An 18,410-nucleotide genomic window follows, 5' to 3' on the forward strand; every position below is an offset into this window, starting at 1 on the left:
ACACTGCCTATGTCAGTCCCAGAAAGGAAGTCTGCTTGGTCTTCCTCAAGTCCCAAGCCAACCTGCCTCATGTCTGCTCCTGTGACACACTTGTCCTGTGCAGAGCCACATGATCTCTCATCAGCAGCTCTTAGGATGAAGGCAGGTAGTTCCCCAAAGGAAAGGTATTAGGGAGGCCAAAAAGGTAACAGATGCCTCCTACAATTTTCATCTGATTTATGCATATGTATGTACAAATGCAGTTCAGATTATATTGTCAATGAAAAGATTTAACATTTAAAAATTTTCCTGTACTATCGAAGACTTTCTTTCTCTTTTTAAAAATTTTATTTAAGTTATACAAATTTCATGTATTTCATATATGCAGATTTAGGGACATAGTGACACTCCCCTCCACCCCACTCCATCCCTTCCTCCTCCTCCCTCTCGCATTCCCACTCTTAATTTTTATAAAAATCTATTTTCAGTTTACTTAATGATCATATATTTAACTTTACACTTAGTAAAAGAGTTCAACAAATAGTATGAAGAAAAAAAAGAAAACAAGACAAAAACAAAAAATACTGTTCCTCAATGGAAGAGACAAGGGCAGTAAACAATCATTGAATCTTGAAATGTCCATTTCACTACAATACATTACATTGTAGGTACTCTATTAGTTATCACAGATCAGGGAAAACATGAGATCTGTCTTTTTGGGACTGGCTTATTTCACTAAGTATATTGGTTTCCAGCTGCATCCATCTTGTTGCAAAAGACAAGATTTACAGCTGAGTAGTACTCCTTAGTATGCGAAGAGAAATCAAAAAGAGAGAAGGAGACACTACCTTTTGTCTTCTATTTTTCTGCTTTGTAATAATAGTGCTGTATCAAGCAAGGCATCTGGGGTAAGACTCATGCATTAGGAAGCAGACTTTCCCTCTCAAAAAAGGGCTCTTCTCAGTGGTAAGAACTGCCAGCCTAAATAATAATCAGGAAGAGACTCTCCAAAAATGATGACATTTTAAATTTTATTTGTGTATTTATTTGACAGAGATACAGACAGAAAGAGCTCTCTCATCTGCTGGTTCACTCCCTGAATACCCACAACAGTCAAGGCTGGGCCAGGCTGAAACCAGAAGCCTAGAACCCAATCCAAGTCTCCTACATGGGTGGTAGGAACCCAACTACTAGGGTCATCACCTGTTTCCTGCCAGGCTGTGCATTAACAGGAAGCTGGAGTCAGGTGCAAACCCAGCAACTGAATATGGGATGTGGGCATCCCAAGTGGCATCTTAACCACTGTGTCAAATGCCTGTTTCAAGAATAGTATATATTTGGAATAGCAGAATACTGAAATGGGAAAATTCATGGGGATGGCAAAGCATTGAAATGGGAATATGCATGCCATAGTAAACTATGAGCATTTTTAAAAAAAATTGGGACAAATTTTTAAAGGCAAAATAAGGAGGATTACATAAGGTAATCTTGAAATAATAATACTCAGTTGAAAGGATTAATAATAAGGGTGGTACCAGTTTGAGAATGAACAAACAGCTGCTGCGCAGATGGCCTTGCAGAGTATTTTTTGTGTAAGATTGCAGTGGCCTCTGTCAAGGTTTTGGTTCTGGCTGTCTTCTACAAATACTTTAGTCATCAAGCATACCTGCATGAGATCCCTTCCTTCATAATCTCTAGGTTTTTTATTTATTGTGTGGTTAGGGCTTGACACAGTGACTCCATTCAGATTCAGGCAACTTTCACAGAATTAAGGAACCTTTCAAGTTACATGTAAAAGAAGTGGTGACAGCATTGGCTCTTCTTCTTGGATTTTGCACTTCTCTGGCTATTGATTTAATTCCTTACATGGCAAGGGAACATAAGCAAGAAGATATAAAAGCATCAATGGATGAGAGAAATGAATCAACCCAGATATGAAAGCAAAATTCCTTTTAAAAAGATTTATTGATTTATTTTTAATTTATTTTAAAGGCAGAGTTATACAGAGAAGGGGGCGGGGATGAATCTTCCATCTGTTGGTTCACTTCCCAAATGGCTGCAATGGCGGGAGTGGCCAGGCCAAATCCAGGAGCCAGGAACTTCTTCCAGGTCTCCCACATGGGTACAGGGGCCCAAGCACTTGGCCATTTTCTGCTGCTTTCCTAGATGCATTAGCAGGGAGCTGAATTGGAAGTGGAGCAGCTGGTACTCAAGCTGGTACCCATGTGGGATGCCAGCATCACAGACATCTGCTATACCACAACACCAGCCCTCCCAGTCTATTATTTTGATAATCAGATAGTTTACAAATGTTTCTTGAGCACCTAATTTGTATCTTGCCCTTTGCTAGTTACACAAGCATAGCCCCTGCCCTCGTAGAGTTTGTTGTGGATAAACAAAGGACAAATAGTAAACGAATGATTATAAGTGTGAAGAAGAGTACTGCAAAGAGGTACTTAGAACTACAGGAGGAAGCAACAAAGAGGATCTAACTTAGCTGGGGAGTTGAGCGAGGCTTTCTGGAGGAAGTGTTACTTAAACTCACAGCTGAGAAAGAAATGATAGTTGGATAGGCAAAAGGGGAGTGGGAAGGAAGACTGTTTCAGGGCCTACAATGGTTCCACAGAATGAAGAGGTCTGGTATGTTCTCAGAGTCTACAGAAGATCAACTTGACTCTCCTGTGTAGAAGGAAGACAGTGGAAACAGGCAGACTGAACAAATATACAGGGCCTCAATTGTGAAGGGCATCGTAGGAGATATGAAGGATTAAGGACTGTGTGCTAAGGGTGGTAGGAAGCCACTGTGGGATTTGGACAGAGCAATGACCTGGTTCTAAAGGAGTTGTTAATGATCACTTGGTTTGTAGAATAAACAGCAAATTGGAGGGAGATATGCCTGGGTGCAAAGAAGCCAGGGTTAGGAGGCTGCTGTAATAGAGATGATGGTGGCTAGAGGACAGCAGCAGAAGATGTTTACACACGTGGGAGTTGGAAGCTCATTAAGAGTGGGGCATGAGAGAAAGAGTGCAAGGTGTTTGTGCTTAAAGGGAAAAAAAGTGAAATTGTGATGCCTTTGCCAAGACCCCTGGAGTAGAAGCAGTTTGGAGAAAGTATGAGTTCAGGTGGGGACATGGAGAGTCTGAGAGGCAAATAAGAGAAACAAGTAGAGTAGGTGGCTGCATATACATGGAGAAGTAAGGGAATTGCTGACATGGATTCATGGTACCAAACCAGCATTTTCTGAGAGCTGGGGCCTGATCTAGATGGGTAATTGTGAACCTTTCACTTTCTTCCATGTGTGAGGCATGCTGGTGTGTGCCAGTTTGAATTTCGCGTCGGTTTCCTGCTCACTTCCTAGTGAAGAAGAGAAATCATCCTTTAGTAGTTCAAGTTATCATTTGAAATGTTCACATTTCTTTTTTTTAAAAAAGTAATTATTTATATTTATGTGCTTATTTGAAAGGAAGAGTGACAGAGAGAAAAGGAGAGAGAGAGGGATTGAGAGACACCTTCCATCTTATTCGCTTCCCAAATGACCACAACAGCTGGGGCTGGGCCAGGGCAAAGCCAGGAGTCAGGAACTCCATTCAGGTCTCCCAAAAGGGTGGCAGTGACACAGGTACTTGGGCCATCATTCTCTGATTTCCCAGGATCATTAGTGGGAAGCTGGATTGGAACGGAACAGCCAGGACTCCTTTTGAAGATTCTGAGAAACACAAGGAGCAAGCAACAAAGTTAGCCCATTAAGGGAGAGAAGGGAAGAAACCAATGTCCTAAATGTCAGTGGTTTCTGATAGTTTCCTTCTTCATCACCAAGAGGTCTTATGCATTCAAACTGGTGTGATTTCTTATCTTCCTAATAAAGCTCTTTTAAGGCTGGTCACAAATGAAAAATAAGATAAACTCTCTGGGGATGAAAGGTTCTCTGTATTTTATCTTCTACAAAGTGAGGGTATCGTAGTACTTTTATGTTCTCAATCTTGCCTTCTTGAACAGGCTAATGACTGTCTTCAATGACCCATAATGCTTTTGTAAATACTTCTGTTTTGAATCTAACAGTTTATTTATCTGTGCCAAATTGCAAGCAAACACAACACTTAGTTTTGAGTTCAAATACATAAACTCAATCACAACCAATCACTAAAGAATCATGCACATTTTGTTAGCATCTCCCAATGAAGCAAGGAGCCATATGAGGCGGGGGGGAGGGGGAAGCAAAGCATAGTGTTGGGTGTTAAATTATCATCAGGAACTTCATTTATAAATGTGGTTACAGTAATTCTCCCCATCCACAAGTGAAATATGTAAGATCCCCAGTGGCTGCTTGAAACCATGGATAGTACCAAACCCTGCACAGGCCATGTCTTTTCCTATATACCCCTACCTCTGATGAAATTTAACTTATAAATTAGGCTTAATAAAATATCAGCAATAATAACTAATAATTAAATAGAACAGTTATAACAATATCCTGCATAAAAGTTACGTGTGGGCTCTCCCACTCTCAAAATATCTTGTACTTTATAGCTTTTCACTTCTTATTTTTTACCTTTTCACTTAAGGGAGGCTCTCTCAGGCATGTCTGAATTGACAGAACCAGTGCTCTTATGATTTGGGGTTATGATAAGTTAACTAAGTATTACTTGAACAGAAGCACTGCCATGGTTTATCTGATAACTGAGACAGTGACTAAGCGGATAGTGTACACAGCATGGATATACCAGACAAAAGGATGATTCGGGCCCCAGACAGGATGGAGTAGGATGACAAGTGACTTTATCATGCTACTCAGAATCACATGTGATTTAAAACTTGTTTATTTCTGGAATTTTCCACCTAATATTTTCAGACTGCAGTTGGCTGTGGACAACTCAAAGCTCAACAAGTGAAGCCCTGGAAAAGGGCAGACTATGGAATATACACATTCCAATACTCTATGTTCTCTAACAGGGATTGCTCGAAGATGAAGTCACTGAGGAGCCCGTGGATCCTATGTCCTAGCCATCTGACATTCTTCCCCTCATCTCTGTCCACATTCACCACCTCTACTGTAGTTTAGGTCATTCCCATCTCTCAGCAGCAGGGTTTCTGTAACCAGGCTGTTAGGTGGGTACTGGTGGACAGGAGCATCCCAGTTCCACTGAAGCCTCTTGTGACACCAGGCCTGCCTTTCTGCTCTTCTGCAACTCCACTCTATTTATTTATTTATTTATTTATTGACAGGCAGAGTGGATAGTGAGAGAGACAGAGAGAAAGGTCTTCCTTTTTGCCATTGGTTCACCCTCCAATGGCCGCTGTGGCCGGCGCATCTCGCTGATCTGAAGCCAGGAGCCAGGTGCTTCTCCTGGTCTCCCATGCGGGTGCAGGGCCCAAGAACTTGGGCCATCCTCCACTGCCTTCCCGGGCCATAGCAGAGAGCTGGCCTGGAAGAGGGGCAACCAGGATAGAATCCGGTGCCCCAACCGGGACTAGAACCCGGTGTGCCAGCGCCGCAAGGCAGAGGATTAGCCTGTTAAGCCACAGCGCCAGCCAACTCCACTCTCTTTCAAAACCCTTGAATACTACTATTATGGACACCTGTCATCCCAAAGACTTGGACATGAGCAACAAAGGCTGTGGAATATGCTGGTGTATAACAAATGATAAGATTCAAGACTGAAAGGTGGTTTTTATCATGTAGTTCAAGTGGGCACTGAAACCCAACAAAACTATTTTGTGTGGTGTGTGGTAGTAGGGGAGGGCAAGGGATGCATGGCTGAGCTCCAGGGTTTGGGAAACCCACCTTTGATCACTTCTCAGCATTTAGAGTACTTATGACAGAGAGGACAGACCCAGGAACAACTCTGGAATGCCATCCTCCAATCTCCCTTTTCAGTATTCTTTGAGGAACCCAATCCCCAACTCATGGATCCATGCGCATCCTACAAAGGCCATTTCCTTGGTTGTACCTCACACTCAGGACCTCTTGTTGTCTTTTTTCTCTTTGCCCAAGCAGTTCTTGCCCTCAGGTATTTTCACAATGGAAAGATATTTATGCACTAATAGCAAATTGCCTTATCTCCAAAGGAGTCCTCTAAGAGCAGAATTTCAAATACCTTGAGAGGAAGGGAAGAGAAATATTCTGGATCCAGGGTCTTCCTCACACCTCCAAGTTACAAATTAATGACATGGTGACCAATTTGCCCTTGTTTCAGAGGATTTGTGTGGAAATTCATAGGTTAGACACAGTTCCCTTCTCTAATCAGTTGCCTGAAACCAATACACATTCTGAGTGAAGGCAAAGATATTTTCATTTGAATAAATATTTTTCTCTAAAGAAATTGGACATGTGGTGTAGCACTGGCTGAGGATTCAGAAAATCTAGCTTCTGTTTCTTGCAACACCATTTCCTAACTAAGTAACCTTGGGCAAATCACTTAACCTCTACGAGCATCAACTTCCTAAGCTGAAACTGAGATAATAAACCCTCCTTACAATTGGTTGTGTCAAAGAATAAGTGTGAACTGACCTTGATATCTGTAAAATGTACAATCTTATTGCTGAAGGATGAATGCTTCCCTCACCTTGTCCGGTGATTTTCAACACATAATACGAGAGCTTTCCATATTGTCGTCAATATGGAAGGAAACAGCTGCTGGTCAAAGCCAATTTTAGAAACCCACATTTTTGCAAAAGGAAGTCAACCTTTGTCCCAACAATGTTGCTGGCACAGGATTGGCACTGCCAGAAAACAGTGTAGATGTGATCCAGCAGGTGTCAGCAGAGAACCAACTTTCAGTACCCAGCGGGCTCATCAAGGAAGAGAGAGGCTAGAGGCTGGTGGTTTGGGACAGAAAGGGCAGGATTCTGTAACAAATCCAGGGCAGTCCTAATTCTAGATGGCACGGGTGCACAGATTAGGATCACTGAGGTGGGGACAACTCTTTAGCTGTATCTGCAAAGTCCTTATCATTGTACTAACCCTTCAGAAGATCGCGCCCATTCCTGCCTTTGAGTCTGGGCCTGAGTCCCTCTTCTGTCCTCAGAACCTGCACTCTAACTTGGAAAACCTGTCGCAAAAGGCAGAAAGGTTTATTTGTTCCTTTAGAGAAATAGTGCTTTGGGAGTGACTTAAATCTCTTCCTCTCAATACCAGGGCTGTTTTGAATATATTATTTTCATCTGTAGCTCCTTCTTCTACCTTACCACTAGTCTTTAAGATTAAATACTTCAGGCAACAACTCAAGCATCTACAGGTAGATAGTAATATATTGGTGCTGGGAGAACATTGATTATAGCTATTAAATAGAAATCTGTCGAATGAAGCATTTAATCTCTTATGTATCACAGATGCTGTCTCATCTGCTATTCTAACGGGGAACTGGTTTTATAGCAAATGTATACGCATCTATGTTAAAATACAGCATGTGGAAATTGGTTTGACTGTAGGTTTTTATGAGGTGTAGGGTCTTTCTCAGCTGGATTTAGAGAAGATGACTTGGAGAGAAAGAGATACGGCTCTTTGCAACAGGAGCAAATCCCAAAATGCTTGCCCTGGCTCTTCTCCCAATATTCCCTGTGTGTGTGTGTGTGTGTGAGAGAGAGAGAGAGAGAGAGAGAGAGAGAGAGGAGGTAGAGCCATGACCACCTAGACAGCTGGCAATACATGTCTTTTGAGTCTGCCACACCTAGTGAATGGTGACAAGGAGAAAGAATAAATCAAATGGCTACAGACCCTAGTGGACCTATTGTACTAATATTTGCCTTTCTCATCTCATAGCAAAGTCCAACTCTCTTCAAAAACTCAGGAGCTGTATTTAGTTCTGGAATGATTCTGTGGTCTCTAGGAAAAGAGCTGTGGCCTACTTAGAATAATCCAAGGGGTATGTGTGTGTGTGTGTGTATGATGTATGTCCAAGAGTGTGCTCTAGTATCCTAAACTCCAGTATATAGCACCCAGGAGGGACAGAAGCCTGACATTCACCATTAAATGTGAGTGTTGGGGCCAGTGGTCTATATACATCCAGCTGGCCGAATACCAGGCACAATATAGAGGTTCCTTCACCATTGCAAATCTCTCAAATCCTCAAATAGCTGGGCAGTCTGTGTGTCCTTCTTTTTCTGATTGTTAATATTTAATTATTTCCATCTCTAAAACCAGTAGGTATTGTGTTTGAAAGAATATTTACAACTAAGGGGGAAGGGGTTCTAAGTACAGAGCAGCTGCCTTGTACCTCTTTTGCCCTGAGTCAACCAGAAACACACAAAAGCAGACAGCATATCTGGCCAGTGCAATCCTTGCAGAGTTGTGTTCCCATAGCAGGCAAAGCCCAGCATTCACTGTCCTTGACCTTTAGTGCTCAGTGTGGATTTCTGTTCCCCCTGTATGGCCAAGAATTTGACTGCCGATTGAAGTACGGAGGCTCCACAGAGAGTGAGTACCAAATGATGGGGAGACCCATCTCCCCTCAGTCACTGCGTGAGGCCCTCCTTTAGGTCCCTTTTTTCACATCTAAATCCTTCATAAAACGGACCCTCTCTGGCCTTACTCATTCCCTGAACGATGAAATAGTCTTCGGTTGTGTCGCCCCAGGAAAAGCTAAGGGGGAACACTGAGGACCTTCAGGACAACGGCCAGAAGCAATCAAAAACCCCAGCCCTAAGACCCGGGGCCACACTTAGGCTCGCCGCTGTGCAGGCCAAGTTCAACTTAATTTGATGGAGTCAGGCCCTTGCTCTCCCACCAGAGCCTCAACTCTCGTGGCTACCAAGCTCCCGGGGAGCCCTCGCCTCTGCCCGCGGGGCCTCCTCTGCCAGTCTTCAATAGCTCTGGTCCGGTTCATTTCGCCACAGCCAGGAGCCTCTCGGAAAGCCGAGATTAAAGGGGAAAGTCGCAGCTGTATATTTATATTTTCATTGCTAGAAGGGAATTGATTTCCGCGCATTTATTTTGGTAGTTGTAATACACAAGGGCGGATTTGCGTCACCCGAGCGACTTGCCGGTGGAGATAAAGTTGCACAAATATTGAAAGGGGAAGTGCTAGGAGTCATTATAGAGTTTTTCTCCGGAAGAAATAAGGATTTCTGCAGTATCCTAAAATACTAGGGCCGCTTCTATTTTGAGACCAATCTCGCAGGCACATCCGCTCATTTAGTCGGAGCTTGAGCCCATCAAAAAACAGGAGATGACCTGAACTCCGACGAGTCCAGGGTTTCCTGCTGCTCTCTTGGTTCGGAGCGGGCAAAGGGGGAGGAGGGAGAAGCTAGCTCCCTTGAGCTCCGGGTAGGCCCTGGATGGCGCTGATGTAGTTGCAAGGAAGCCCAGGGCCTGCGAGTCCAGAGGGCGCGTGGGCGAAACTGCAACTCGCAATCCGGCCGCGGGCGGTGTGCGGGGAGAGGCGCGAGGCCTGGCAGAGCGGGCCGTGGGGAAACCCGCCATCCCTAGCACGGGGCTGGGATCGCACGGAACCCGGAGGACCTGCGTTCCCGGGCGTCTGGCCCCCCGACAGGCTTCCAGGACCGTGTGGCACTTTGGAACCGGCGAAAGTGTGTGTGTGTGTGTGTGTGTGGAGGCGGGGGTGGGGGGGGGGTGGGGCAGGCGGGTATCGTGTTTCTCGAGCCCGGGGCGTGGGCGCGTAAAGACACCTCAGAGCTGGGGGTGAGGGCACAGGCCGCGGTCAAGTAGGACCCGCAGCCGATGCTGGAGATAGCAGAACCAAGACAAGGCTCACCGCCGCCCCGCACACGCGCGCGGTGAAGTTACTGTGGGCCGCTCTCCCGCCGCACGCGTCCAGCCCGCGCCACGCGTGGCCTTGTCTTGGTCACTCCTTTGCCTTCCAACCACACACAGCGCCGATTTTCCTGCCTCTGGCGCCCCAGATGCCCCTATTCTTCCCGACCACACCCCTACACCTCGACGCGGACTGCACCTGCGTCCCCGGCCGCGAGGAGCTGGGCAGCAAAACTGCAGTGCTGGAAGAAGGGAAAGGAGAGGAAACGAGACCAGCCCGGGGTAGGGGGTAATCCCAGTGCGGGCTCATCAGAAGTGATCGATGAATTATGGATGCTTTTCCTGCGGATGATGGAATCTGCGACAAGCGAGCCTGGAAGTCACCAGAAAAGCCACTCCATAAACTCATCCCAATTCTGAACTCGACACAGGCGCGGCGAGTTCAGGCTCCCTTCCTGGTAATATTAGGTCAGATGCCTTGGCGGCCAGGATAAATTAAAAATGCCACAGAAGTTCTGTTAGGGGATGCTTATTAGGACAAGCTAAAACAAAACATTACGTGGTTTCATTATTGTTATTTTATTTTCTTCCTGAAAATGTGCAAGAACAGCTCATCTGGGTGGCCTGTGGTTGGTTTGGGAGAGGGCTGGGGAAACCCGTCCTGCCTATAATTTAAAAGAGAACGAATTCTTAAAATAGAGATGTGGATGCTGCAGAAAATCCCCCAGTACACCCACCAGCCGTTCTGCGGACCCAAGGTGCGCCTGCGAGATGGCGGCCTTGCAGCAGCTCCTCTCCCGCGCCCAGGCCCGAGGGACTCCTAGGAGGGGGCACGGCCGCCGAACTCAAAGTGGCATTTACCTCCAGGGAAATCTGCCCTGGTGGGCCAGAGCACAACAACGGACCCCACGTGATCCGGGGATGAGGCGGAAGAGAGCGGGCGGCATTTCCTACAAGGTGCAGCGCCCAGGGGACGAGCGCGCCGCCCTCCCGGGTTTCGGGAGGCGCCCCTTTTTGTGCCCCGAGGCTCGGGGGTGGGGGTTGGGGAACAGGGTCCAAGGGACACGGACGCTAGGGCCCATCAGTCTGAAGTTGTTTTAGAAGCCACTCGTTCAAGTTGTGGCGCGACAGCTCACAGGAAAACTAATTTGCGGCCGCCCCTCCTCCTGGCTTCCCGGAGGATCTCCCTGGGAAGCAGAGCGGCGGGCGCCGGGCTGAGTGGGGCCGGCGGAAATCAGGCCCACAGTTCCCGGGCAGGGATCCGGGAAAGATGGGGGGCTTGGCCGAAGACGCTGAAACCTAGGAGGAAAGCAGAGCGCAGGGAAACCGGGCGGGGGCGAGGAAAAGGGGAGAGACCCGAGGGGCTCCGCTCTCCACCCGCTCACCACCCTCGGGCTATCGAGCGCCCCGGGAACCTCCTGCGGCCGCCGGCTCCCCTCATCGGCGGCAGTCCCGCACCGCGGCCGCTGGAGAAATCAGCGGCCCCCCGGAGCAGCCGCCCGCCCCTGCGCCACGGGGAGAAAGCGCACAGCCCAGCTCAGCCCCCACGGCCGCCGAGAACGCTTTGGCGTGGCTGGGGCGTGGCCCAGAAAGCGAGCCACGCCCCTTCTTTCCCAATTCCCCTCCACTCCGGGCCCCCATTGGTCCCGAGGACGGCCAATGAGAGCCCGGATCGAGGTCCTACCCCGGGTCTGACTCGAAAGCTCCTGCCAAAACTTTGGGAGTTTTTAGAGAGGAGTTTTTTTTTTCCCTCCCCCCTCTTATTACTTTTTTTTTTTTTAAAGCTAACGGATTATTATTGTTGTTGTTTTAAATTTAGCTCTCAGGGCTTAGCCGTTTGCGTTTTTCTTTCGGTGCCCGGCCCTTGTCTCCCGGCGTGTGCGGAGCCGCGGCCCCCACCCGCCCGGCCGCTCCCGCGCCCCTCGCTCGCCGGCGGCCGCGGGGAAAGCAGGCGCCGCGCCGCCCTTTCAAGTGAGGCCAGGGGCCGAGGCGGGGACCGGCCCGCGCCTCCTCCCTCGGTCTCGCTAGGGTTCCCCGGCCGCTCGCTCTTCTTCAGTGCGGGCGGAGAAGCGAAAGCGGGTCGCCGCTGGCCGGGCCACCGCCTCCCGCTGGACTCGGCGCGCCCCTTCCCGCACGCCCACCCCGCGGCCCGGCCCCGGCTAGACCGCGGCCGCCGAGCGGCTGCCCCCGCCAGGATGTTCGCGGCCGGGCTGGCCCCCTTCTACGCCTCCAACTTCAGCCTCTGGTCGGCCGCTTACTGCTCCTCAGCCGGCCCGGGAGGCTGCTCCTTCCCGCTGGACCCCGGCACCGGGAAGAAGCCCTCCTTCTGCATCGCAGACATCCTGCACGCCGGCGTGGGGGAGCCGGGGGCGGCTCCCGAGGGCCTGGTGGGCGCCTCAGCCGCCGCCCTCACGGCGCACTTGGGTTCTGTCCACCCGCACGCCTCTTTCCAAGCTGCCACCCGATCTCCGCTTCGACCCACGCCGGTGGTGGCGCCCTCCGAGGTCCCGGCCGGCTTCCCGCAGCGGCTGTCCCCGCTGTCCGCCGCCTACCACCACCACCACCCGCAGCCTCCGCAGCAGCAGCCGCCACAGCAGCAGCCCCAGCCGCCGCCGCCGCCACCGCTACCCCGCGCTGGCGCCCTGCAGCCCCCGGCCTCGGGCACGCGAGGGGCCCCGAACCCCCACCACAGCGGCTCGGCCCCGGCCCCCTCCAGCAAAGACCTCAAATTTGGAATTGACCGCATTTTGTCTGCAGAGTTTGACCCAAAAGTCAAGGAAGGCAACACGCTGAGAGGTAGGTGTTGGGCGGTAGGCTACAGGCCCTGTGACCGCGGCCCTCTCCCTGACCCCGGGCCGGAGTGGGCTGCCCTGGAGTGTTTTCACAATTAAGAACCAAATCGGCGAAACGAATCGTAAGAAAACTGCGAAACGCTGGGTCTAGAACTCACCTGCTCTACGTAGAACAGATAACAACTCCGGGGAGGCTTTAAAAAATACGCATCCTAGAGTCAACACTCATGCAAATGGTTGGTGTAAATGTTTGCTAAAATGATTGCACTCTACGATCGTGAATCCAGTGTTTGCACACAGGAGAGCCCCTTTGGGGAACAATTTCCCTTCTTTTTATATGATTTCTAGTAAAATCCCACCCAAAGGATGGAGGGTAAACAGAACCACAGCTCGGAATTCCCAAGGGGAGACAGCAGCTGGGGGCTCCTTGGGGGCTTCCAGTCTATGCAGGTCCTGGTAGGCCCCCAAAAGTGACATCCTGGGGGCCTCTGTATGCGGGACCCCTGCGCTGTTCGCGTGGACGTGGGCATGAAGAACACGCACGGGAATCCTATGCAGGGCTCCTCAGGGAGCCAAGGCTTTCGTTCGAGTGCACCGGGGGCTTCTCCTGACTTTGCTCGGGGAAAAGGGAGTTGAGGGCGAGGAGAAGGCGCGGAACACACCCTCCAGACAGTTTGCATTTGCCCGAGGTGTAACCCGTTCTTTCCCTTTCCTTTCGTTGCCAGATCTCACGTCCCTGCTAACCAGTGGGCGGCCCGCGGGAGTGCACCTCTCGGGCCTGCAGCCCTCCGCCGCCGGCCAGTTCTTCGCGTCTCTAGATCCCATTAACGAGGCTTCCGCCATCCTGAGCCCCTTAAGCTCGAACCCGAGAAACTCAGTTCAGCATCAGTTCCAAGACACATTTCCAGGTACAGAAACCGTCTGCGACTCCGGCCCAGCAGTCAGGCCGACTGTCGGTCAAAAATCTCAGGACTGACGGGGTGTCGCAATCCTGCAGTTGGGGCGGGCGGGCAGGCAACTACGAAGTCAGAAGAGAGAAACCGAAAGATTTCTGGGCGGTGTAGGGGCAAGCGCTTATTTGGATGGCTCCCTGGGGAGAGGGGTGGGTGTATCAGGGAGCCCGGAAAATGTGTGCCAAGGCGGGCAGGGGTGGGGTCGGTTGGGAAGCTTTCCCTCATCTTTTCTCCAAAGAGGGAGTTTTGAAAGTGCAGCAACAAAAGTGTTGCTCATGAACACTCACGCGTTTTGGGATAGCCTCAAACCCCTTTGCTCTTTGCGTCCCTGGGCGCATGGGAGAGCACGCACTGACGCACACAGAGGAGAAAGTGGGGCTGTCATCTCCTCCTGATCCAGGCCCCAAGGACATCTTCGCCTACTCTTTGCATGACTGATGGACACGCATTAGGTTTACGCTTTTACCTCGGAATTAATAGGCGAACCTCCTGGGTTTTCATCCTTAAGAACTGCACAATTCTAAGGAGTTAGGCCATTGGTTGTGTGTGTGAAGGGCTTGCTGAGTGGGGATGGAAACACAGTTTTAAGCGGCAGCACCTTGGGCCGCAGCACAGGCACGCAGGCCACGCTGGACATTGACGTGGCGCTCTTGTCTCTCCTTGCTCCCCCTCCGCCCGGGACAGGTCCCTACGCCGTGCTGACAAAGGACACCATGCCTCAGACCTATAAGAGGAAGCGCTCTTGGTCGCGCGCCGTCTTCTCGAACCTGCAGAGGAAAGGCCTGGAGAAAAGGTTTGAGATCCAAAAGTATGTGACCAAGCCGGACCGAAAGCAGCTGGCAGCGATGCTGGGCCTCACCGACGCCCAGGTAAGCCGGCGTGGGGCCCCAGCGCACAGCGCCCTCGGGCGGGCAGCGGAGCGATTCATCGATGCGTCGGGACCTGGTCCCGCAAGCCTCCTCTACCTAGGCCGATTGGCCACCTGTGGTCCCAGCACCAGGTCTTGGATTCCACGTGGCTTCGTGGACTTTGAGACAGGAGGCCGGAGGGGATGCGGGTGGGGGTGAGGATGAAAGAGAAGTTCCCAGCGAGTGGCCCATCTCCGAAGATGTCAACAAGCAATACATGTTTATTTTGGCCAACAGGGGAATGAGCCTCAGCAAAAGCAAACAGAGATAGCAATTATGTACTCAACTGTAGAGCCGGTGGCTATAGGACGCAGTTTAGTTCCAAAAAGATAAAAACAAAAAGTCAACATGATTTTTTTCTTTTTCTTTCTTTTTTTTTTTTTTCCCTTCTGCACACCCTCTCTCTATTTCCTTCTTTCCTCCTCCTGCTGCTGCAGGATTATGAAATCCCCAGTTGTGAGGAAGTGAAAATATCATTTCAAACGGAATGACTTAGCTGCAGAAAAGCAGGAAAGTGCCTGGAGCAGCCACAGTCAGTCCCATGTTCTAACAGTTTAAGCTTGGAAGGAAATCTCTGGTGGGAGAAAGCAAGGAAAAGAAAGAAAGAAAAAGAGTTTTACTTAGAGCTCCTAAGAGCATTTTGGCAGGTTCTGCCTGCTTCAGTTTTTTTGGAGACCATAGGAAACCTATGGTGTTTGCACTATTTTTTTTTTCTTTAAGAAACGGGTTTTCTTTTCTTCTTAAAGTTCTAACTATAGGGGAGTCACCTTGTTCTACACCCCCACTGCAGTGGCCCTTGCACCCCCAGAGCTAATTGTCCCCAGCAGGGCAACAACCAAAAGTAGAAGTAGGAGGGGAGCTTCCTAGCCCCCTAATATTCGGACTTCTGTCACTGTGTCTTTCTGTCCTCCATTATACAACTCCCCTCCCCAACACACACACACACACACACTGGAAGGGCCCAGCCGTTTTCCACCAGCTGTGCATGTTATTTTTAAAAGAGAAGCTGGAACTTGTGTGAACGTGTTGGGCCCCCCAGGGGATCATTTATATAGATTCTCTGCACTGTCTCTACCCTCTTCCTCCACTTCACATGGGTTTGAGTCCAGTGTTTTCTGCGCCCTCAGAAGAATTAGTTTATCCCTGACTGGGGTGGGATCCTTATCAGCTCTTGAGTACAAACAAGCCGAGGAAATGCCCTTTTACTAAAATTCATGGGTGCCTCCACCCCCTGGGATAAATTCTTTAAGCCTCTTTTCCCCTTTCTGCTTCCCACAGTTCCTCCTTTTAAAAAAAATTCAAAAAAAAAAAAAAAAACAGCTTTTGTAGGCACTTGCGTTGGTTAGTGGCTACAGAGGAAAGGGCCAGCATAGAGCAGGAATTCTTAACACTGGTTTACCAGAACACTCGATGAACTGTGCTTAGCTATTGTGTGTGTGTGTGTGTGTGTTTTCCTGACCCTGTAAGCAGATTCTCATGGGAGTCCTGACTCAAGTGAGGTTAAGAAGCATTGACAGAGCTGAGCGCTTTAGTTAGGGATGGGTGCAGGAATCGGCCTTCCAGTATTCACCCAGGTCATTTCAGGTGGTATTGGAGGACCTCATTTTAAGAATGTTATTAGGGGTGTGGAAGGTGAGGCTCCCTGGCCTCCTTGCCCTCCTGGCTGCCTCTGGGCCCCTGTGCCCAGCAGGGTGTTTGGCACTTGGTAGAGGACTGGGTATGTGCCTGCCGTCCTGGGTGGCTCCCAGGCGCCTATGAGTCATGTTGTAGAGAGACTGTGGCTCAGCTAAGTGTCCTTTCTTGTCTCCTTGCTCGGCCCAGGTCAAGGTGTGGTTCCAGAACCGGAGGATGAAGTGGAGGCACTCCAAGGAGGCCCAGGCCCAGAAAGACAAGGACAAAGAGGCAGGCGAGAAGCCTGCGGGTGGAGCCTCTGCTGCAGACGGTGAGCAGGAGGAGAGGAGCCCCAGCCGTTCGGAGGCGGAGAGCGAGAGCAGCGACTCCGAGTCTCTGGACATGGCCCCCAGCGACACGGAGCGGACTGAGGGGGCAGAGCGTTCTCTGCACCAAACAACGGTTATCAAGGCGTCAGCAGCCAGTGCCCTCATCCCGCCCAGCAGCGGTGGGAGTGGGGGGAGCAGCGGCGGCAGCAGCAGTTTTAGCTTCAGCAACGCCAGCAGCCTCAGTAGTAGCAGCACCAGCACCAGCAACGCGGGTAGCGCCAGCAACAATGGCAGCAGCGTCCCGGAATTACTTCCTGCGCCCCAGCCCACAGTCAGCGGTGCTCCCAAAAGCCCCGAGCCCGCCCAAGCCCCTCTTGGCAGCTTATAGACTGGACGAGGGCAGAAGGAACCAAGAGCCCTGCGTGCAGCCTCCCAGCCTCGGACTGGGTTCTGTGCCTACTTTATGTTGCAGCGGGGCCAGGGTCAGGGACTCAGCGCAGAGGTTCCTCCCAACGGTCACAGTTGGCTCCTCGACGCCCACACCACCCAGATCCGAAGAGTGTCTCAGTGCCAAAGGCTCCCATCGTGATTGGAATTCTCCCTGGACACGAGCTGCCACGCTTGCACTGGTGAAGTGTTTGGCTAAGCAATTCCTCTCATCGCACCAGGAGTCGAGGCACTTAGGGCGCCTTAAACTTGTAAATAAAAAGTTTACTATGGTTTGTAAAAGGGCACTTGGCTTCCTGGGGTGATGCGGGTCTGTAGTTGGGGTCAGGGATCTCCCAATAAGTTTTTAGCCTCCTGGCACTTCAGAACTAAGCAGCTGAAGGTTTTGGGGCTGGAGTTTTTGGGGACGGTGGCTCAGTCTGATAGCCACCTTGGTGCATTGATCCACGTTGAGCTTTAGAGTTTTCATCTAGCTCCCATTCCTATAGCCAATGCCGACCACGGTCCTGAGCCTGGGAACAAAGCGGTCCATACTATCTGTGAAGCCAGTGCCGCAGGATGATGTCTCTACTTGGAGTCTGGACACAATGAGTGTGTGCCCCCTGCTTCTCGTAACTGCAGAGTGTGCAGAGTTGGAGCAGAGCAGGCTGCAGTGCCTGCAGGTCGATCCAGGCACAGGTTTACTCGCTAGAAAGCTGCTCGTTACCCTAAGCAGAACTCTGGAGGCTCTGCCGGTGCCATCTCCCCTTGCTCAGGAATGGGGTAGGGCACAGGCAGGTCTGCAGTGTTGCAGCAGAAAAGACAGGCCTGCCAAAATGGGTAGGGCTGGAAGCTCAGGCCATAGAGTTCAGGGTTCTGGTTTCAAAGGTGCCCAAACAATTCTGCGGCAAGAAAGTGACTTGTTCAAGATTTAGGCAGACACAGAGCCCAAATCAGAACTTGGACTTCATGGCCCAAATTTGACCAGTGATGTTTATGAAAGTACACTGCTGGCTTCCCTGTCCTGCACAATCTTCCTTGGAAATTCTGCCACTGGAGGCGCATGATTAAACCCCTTTCCTGCAAAGCCAGAGAAAATTGATAGGCAGTTTTCCCCATCCCAATGGAAAACAGTGAACCTATTTCACCTCAACACTGATAGTAGGATGGGCCATTCAACTATTGGGGTTTTTTGTTTGTTTGTTTTGGTTTGTTTATTTTATAAGTCGCAAACTCTAACCTCTCTGTGTAAGATCTGTCTTCTCTGGCTCTCCTTTCCTGGAAACTACAAAATGTCTGGAGTTGTAAATGTCCTTTTGGGAAGTGTCCCTGACAAATTCTGACCAGCAGGGTGCTTTTGAAACAGCACAGCAAAGACATAAGGTCGCTCATAGACCCAGCTTCCAGATCCAGGACCTCTTCTCAGGTAGGGAGATGCTTAGGGCAGAGAGCCTAGGACGTGCCCAGTCCCCTGGCTGGAGTGAGAAGTTCCCCAGTGGCTCCTTAATCTTCACTTTGACTCATTCCCCTGGAGTTCATTTCAGGACCCTATTTCTTTTCTTTTCTTTTTAAAATTAATTTTATTTAAGGAATACAAATCCAAGACCCTCTTTCCAAATTCCCCCTACCCCAGGGTGGAGTAGAAGCCACAGATTAAATCTTCTTTCACCAGGCACAGACAGAACAGGCACAAAAACTCCAGG

General features: G+C 50.1%; 1 protein-coding gene across 1 annotated transcript; it reads left to right on the top strand.

Annotated features, from left to right (window-relative positions):
- The first annotated feature begins 11,828 nt into the window (after positions 1-11,828).
- HLX (H2.0 like homeobox) lies at positions 11,829-16,991 on the top strand. Its single transcript, XM_062211332.1, has 4 exons — positions 11,829-12,484; positions 13,206-13,388; positions 14,118-14,302; positions 16,163-16,991. Exons 1-4 carry the CDS (start codon positions 11,884-11,886, stop codon positions 16,667-16,669), a joined length of 1,476 nt encoding a protein of 491 aa, XP_062067316.1. The 5' UTR covers positions 11,829-11,883; the 3' UTR covers positions 16,670-16,991.
- Positions 16,992-18,410: the final 1,419 nt, after the last annotated feature.

The sequence above is a fragment of the Lepus europaeus genome, chromosome 14 (genome assembly GCF_033115175.1).
Source record: "Lepus europaeus isolate LE1 chromosome 14, mLepTim1.pri, whole genome shotgun sequence".
NCBI classification, from domain to species: Eukaryota; Metazoa; Chordata; class Mammalia; order Lagomorpha; family Leporidae; genus Lepus; species Lepus europaeus.

What these genes read in the sequence shown, in the direction of transcription:
- HLX (XM_062211332.1), top strand. Translation starts at nt 11,884, where the DNA reads ATGTTCGCGGCCGGGCTGGCCCCCTTCTACGCCTCCAACTTCAGCCTC. An exon ending in GTTCCAAGACACATTTCCAG is followed by an intron (nt 13,389 to 14,117) that starts GTACAGAAACCG and finishes CGCCCGGGACAG; the next exon opens with GTCCCTACGCCGTGCTGACA. An exon ending in TGGGCCTCACCGACGCCCAG is followed by an intron (nt 14,303 to 16,162) that starts GTAAGCCGGCGT and finishes TGCTCGGCCCAG; the next exon opens with GTCAAGGTGTGGTTCCAGAA.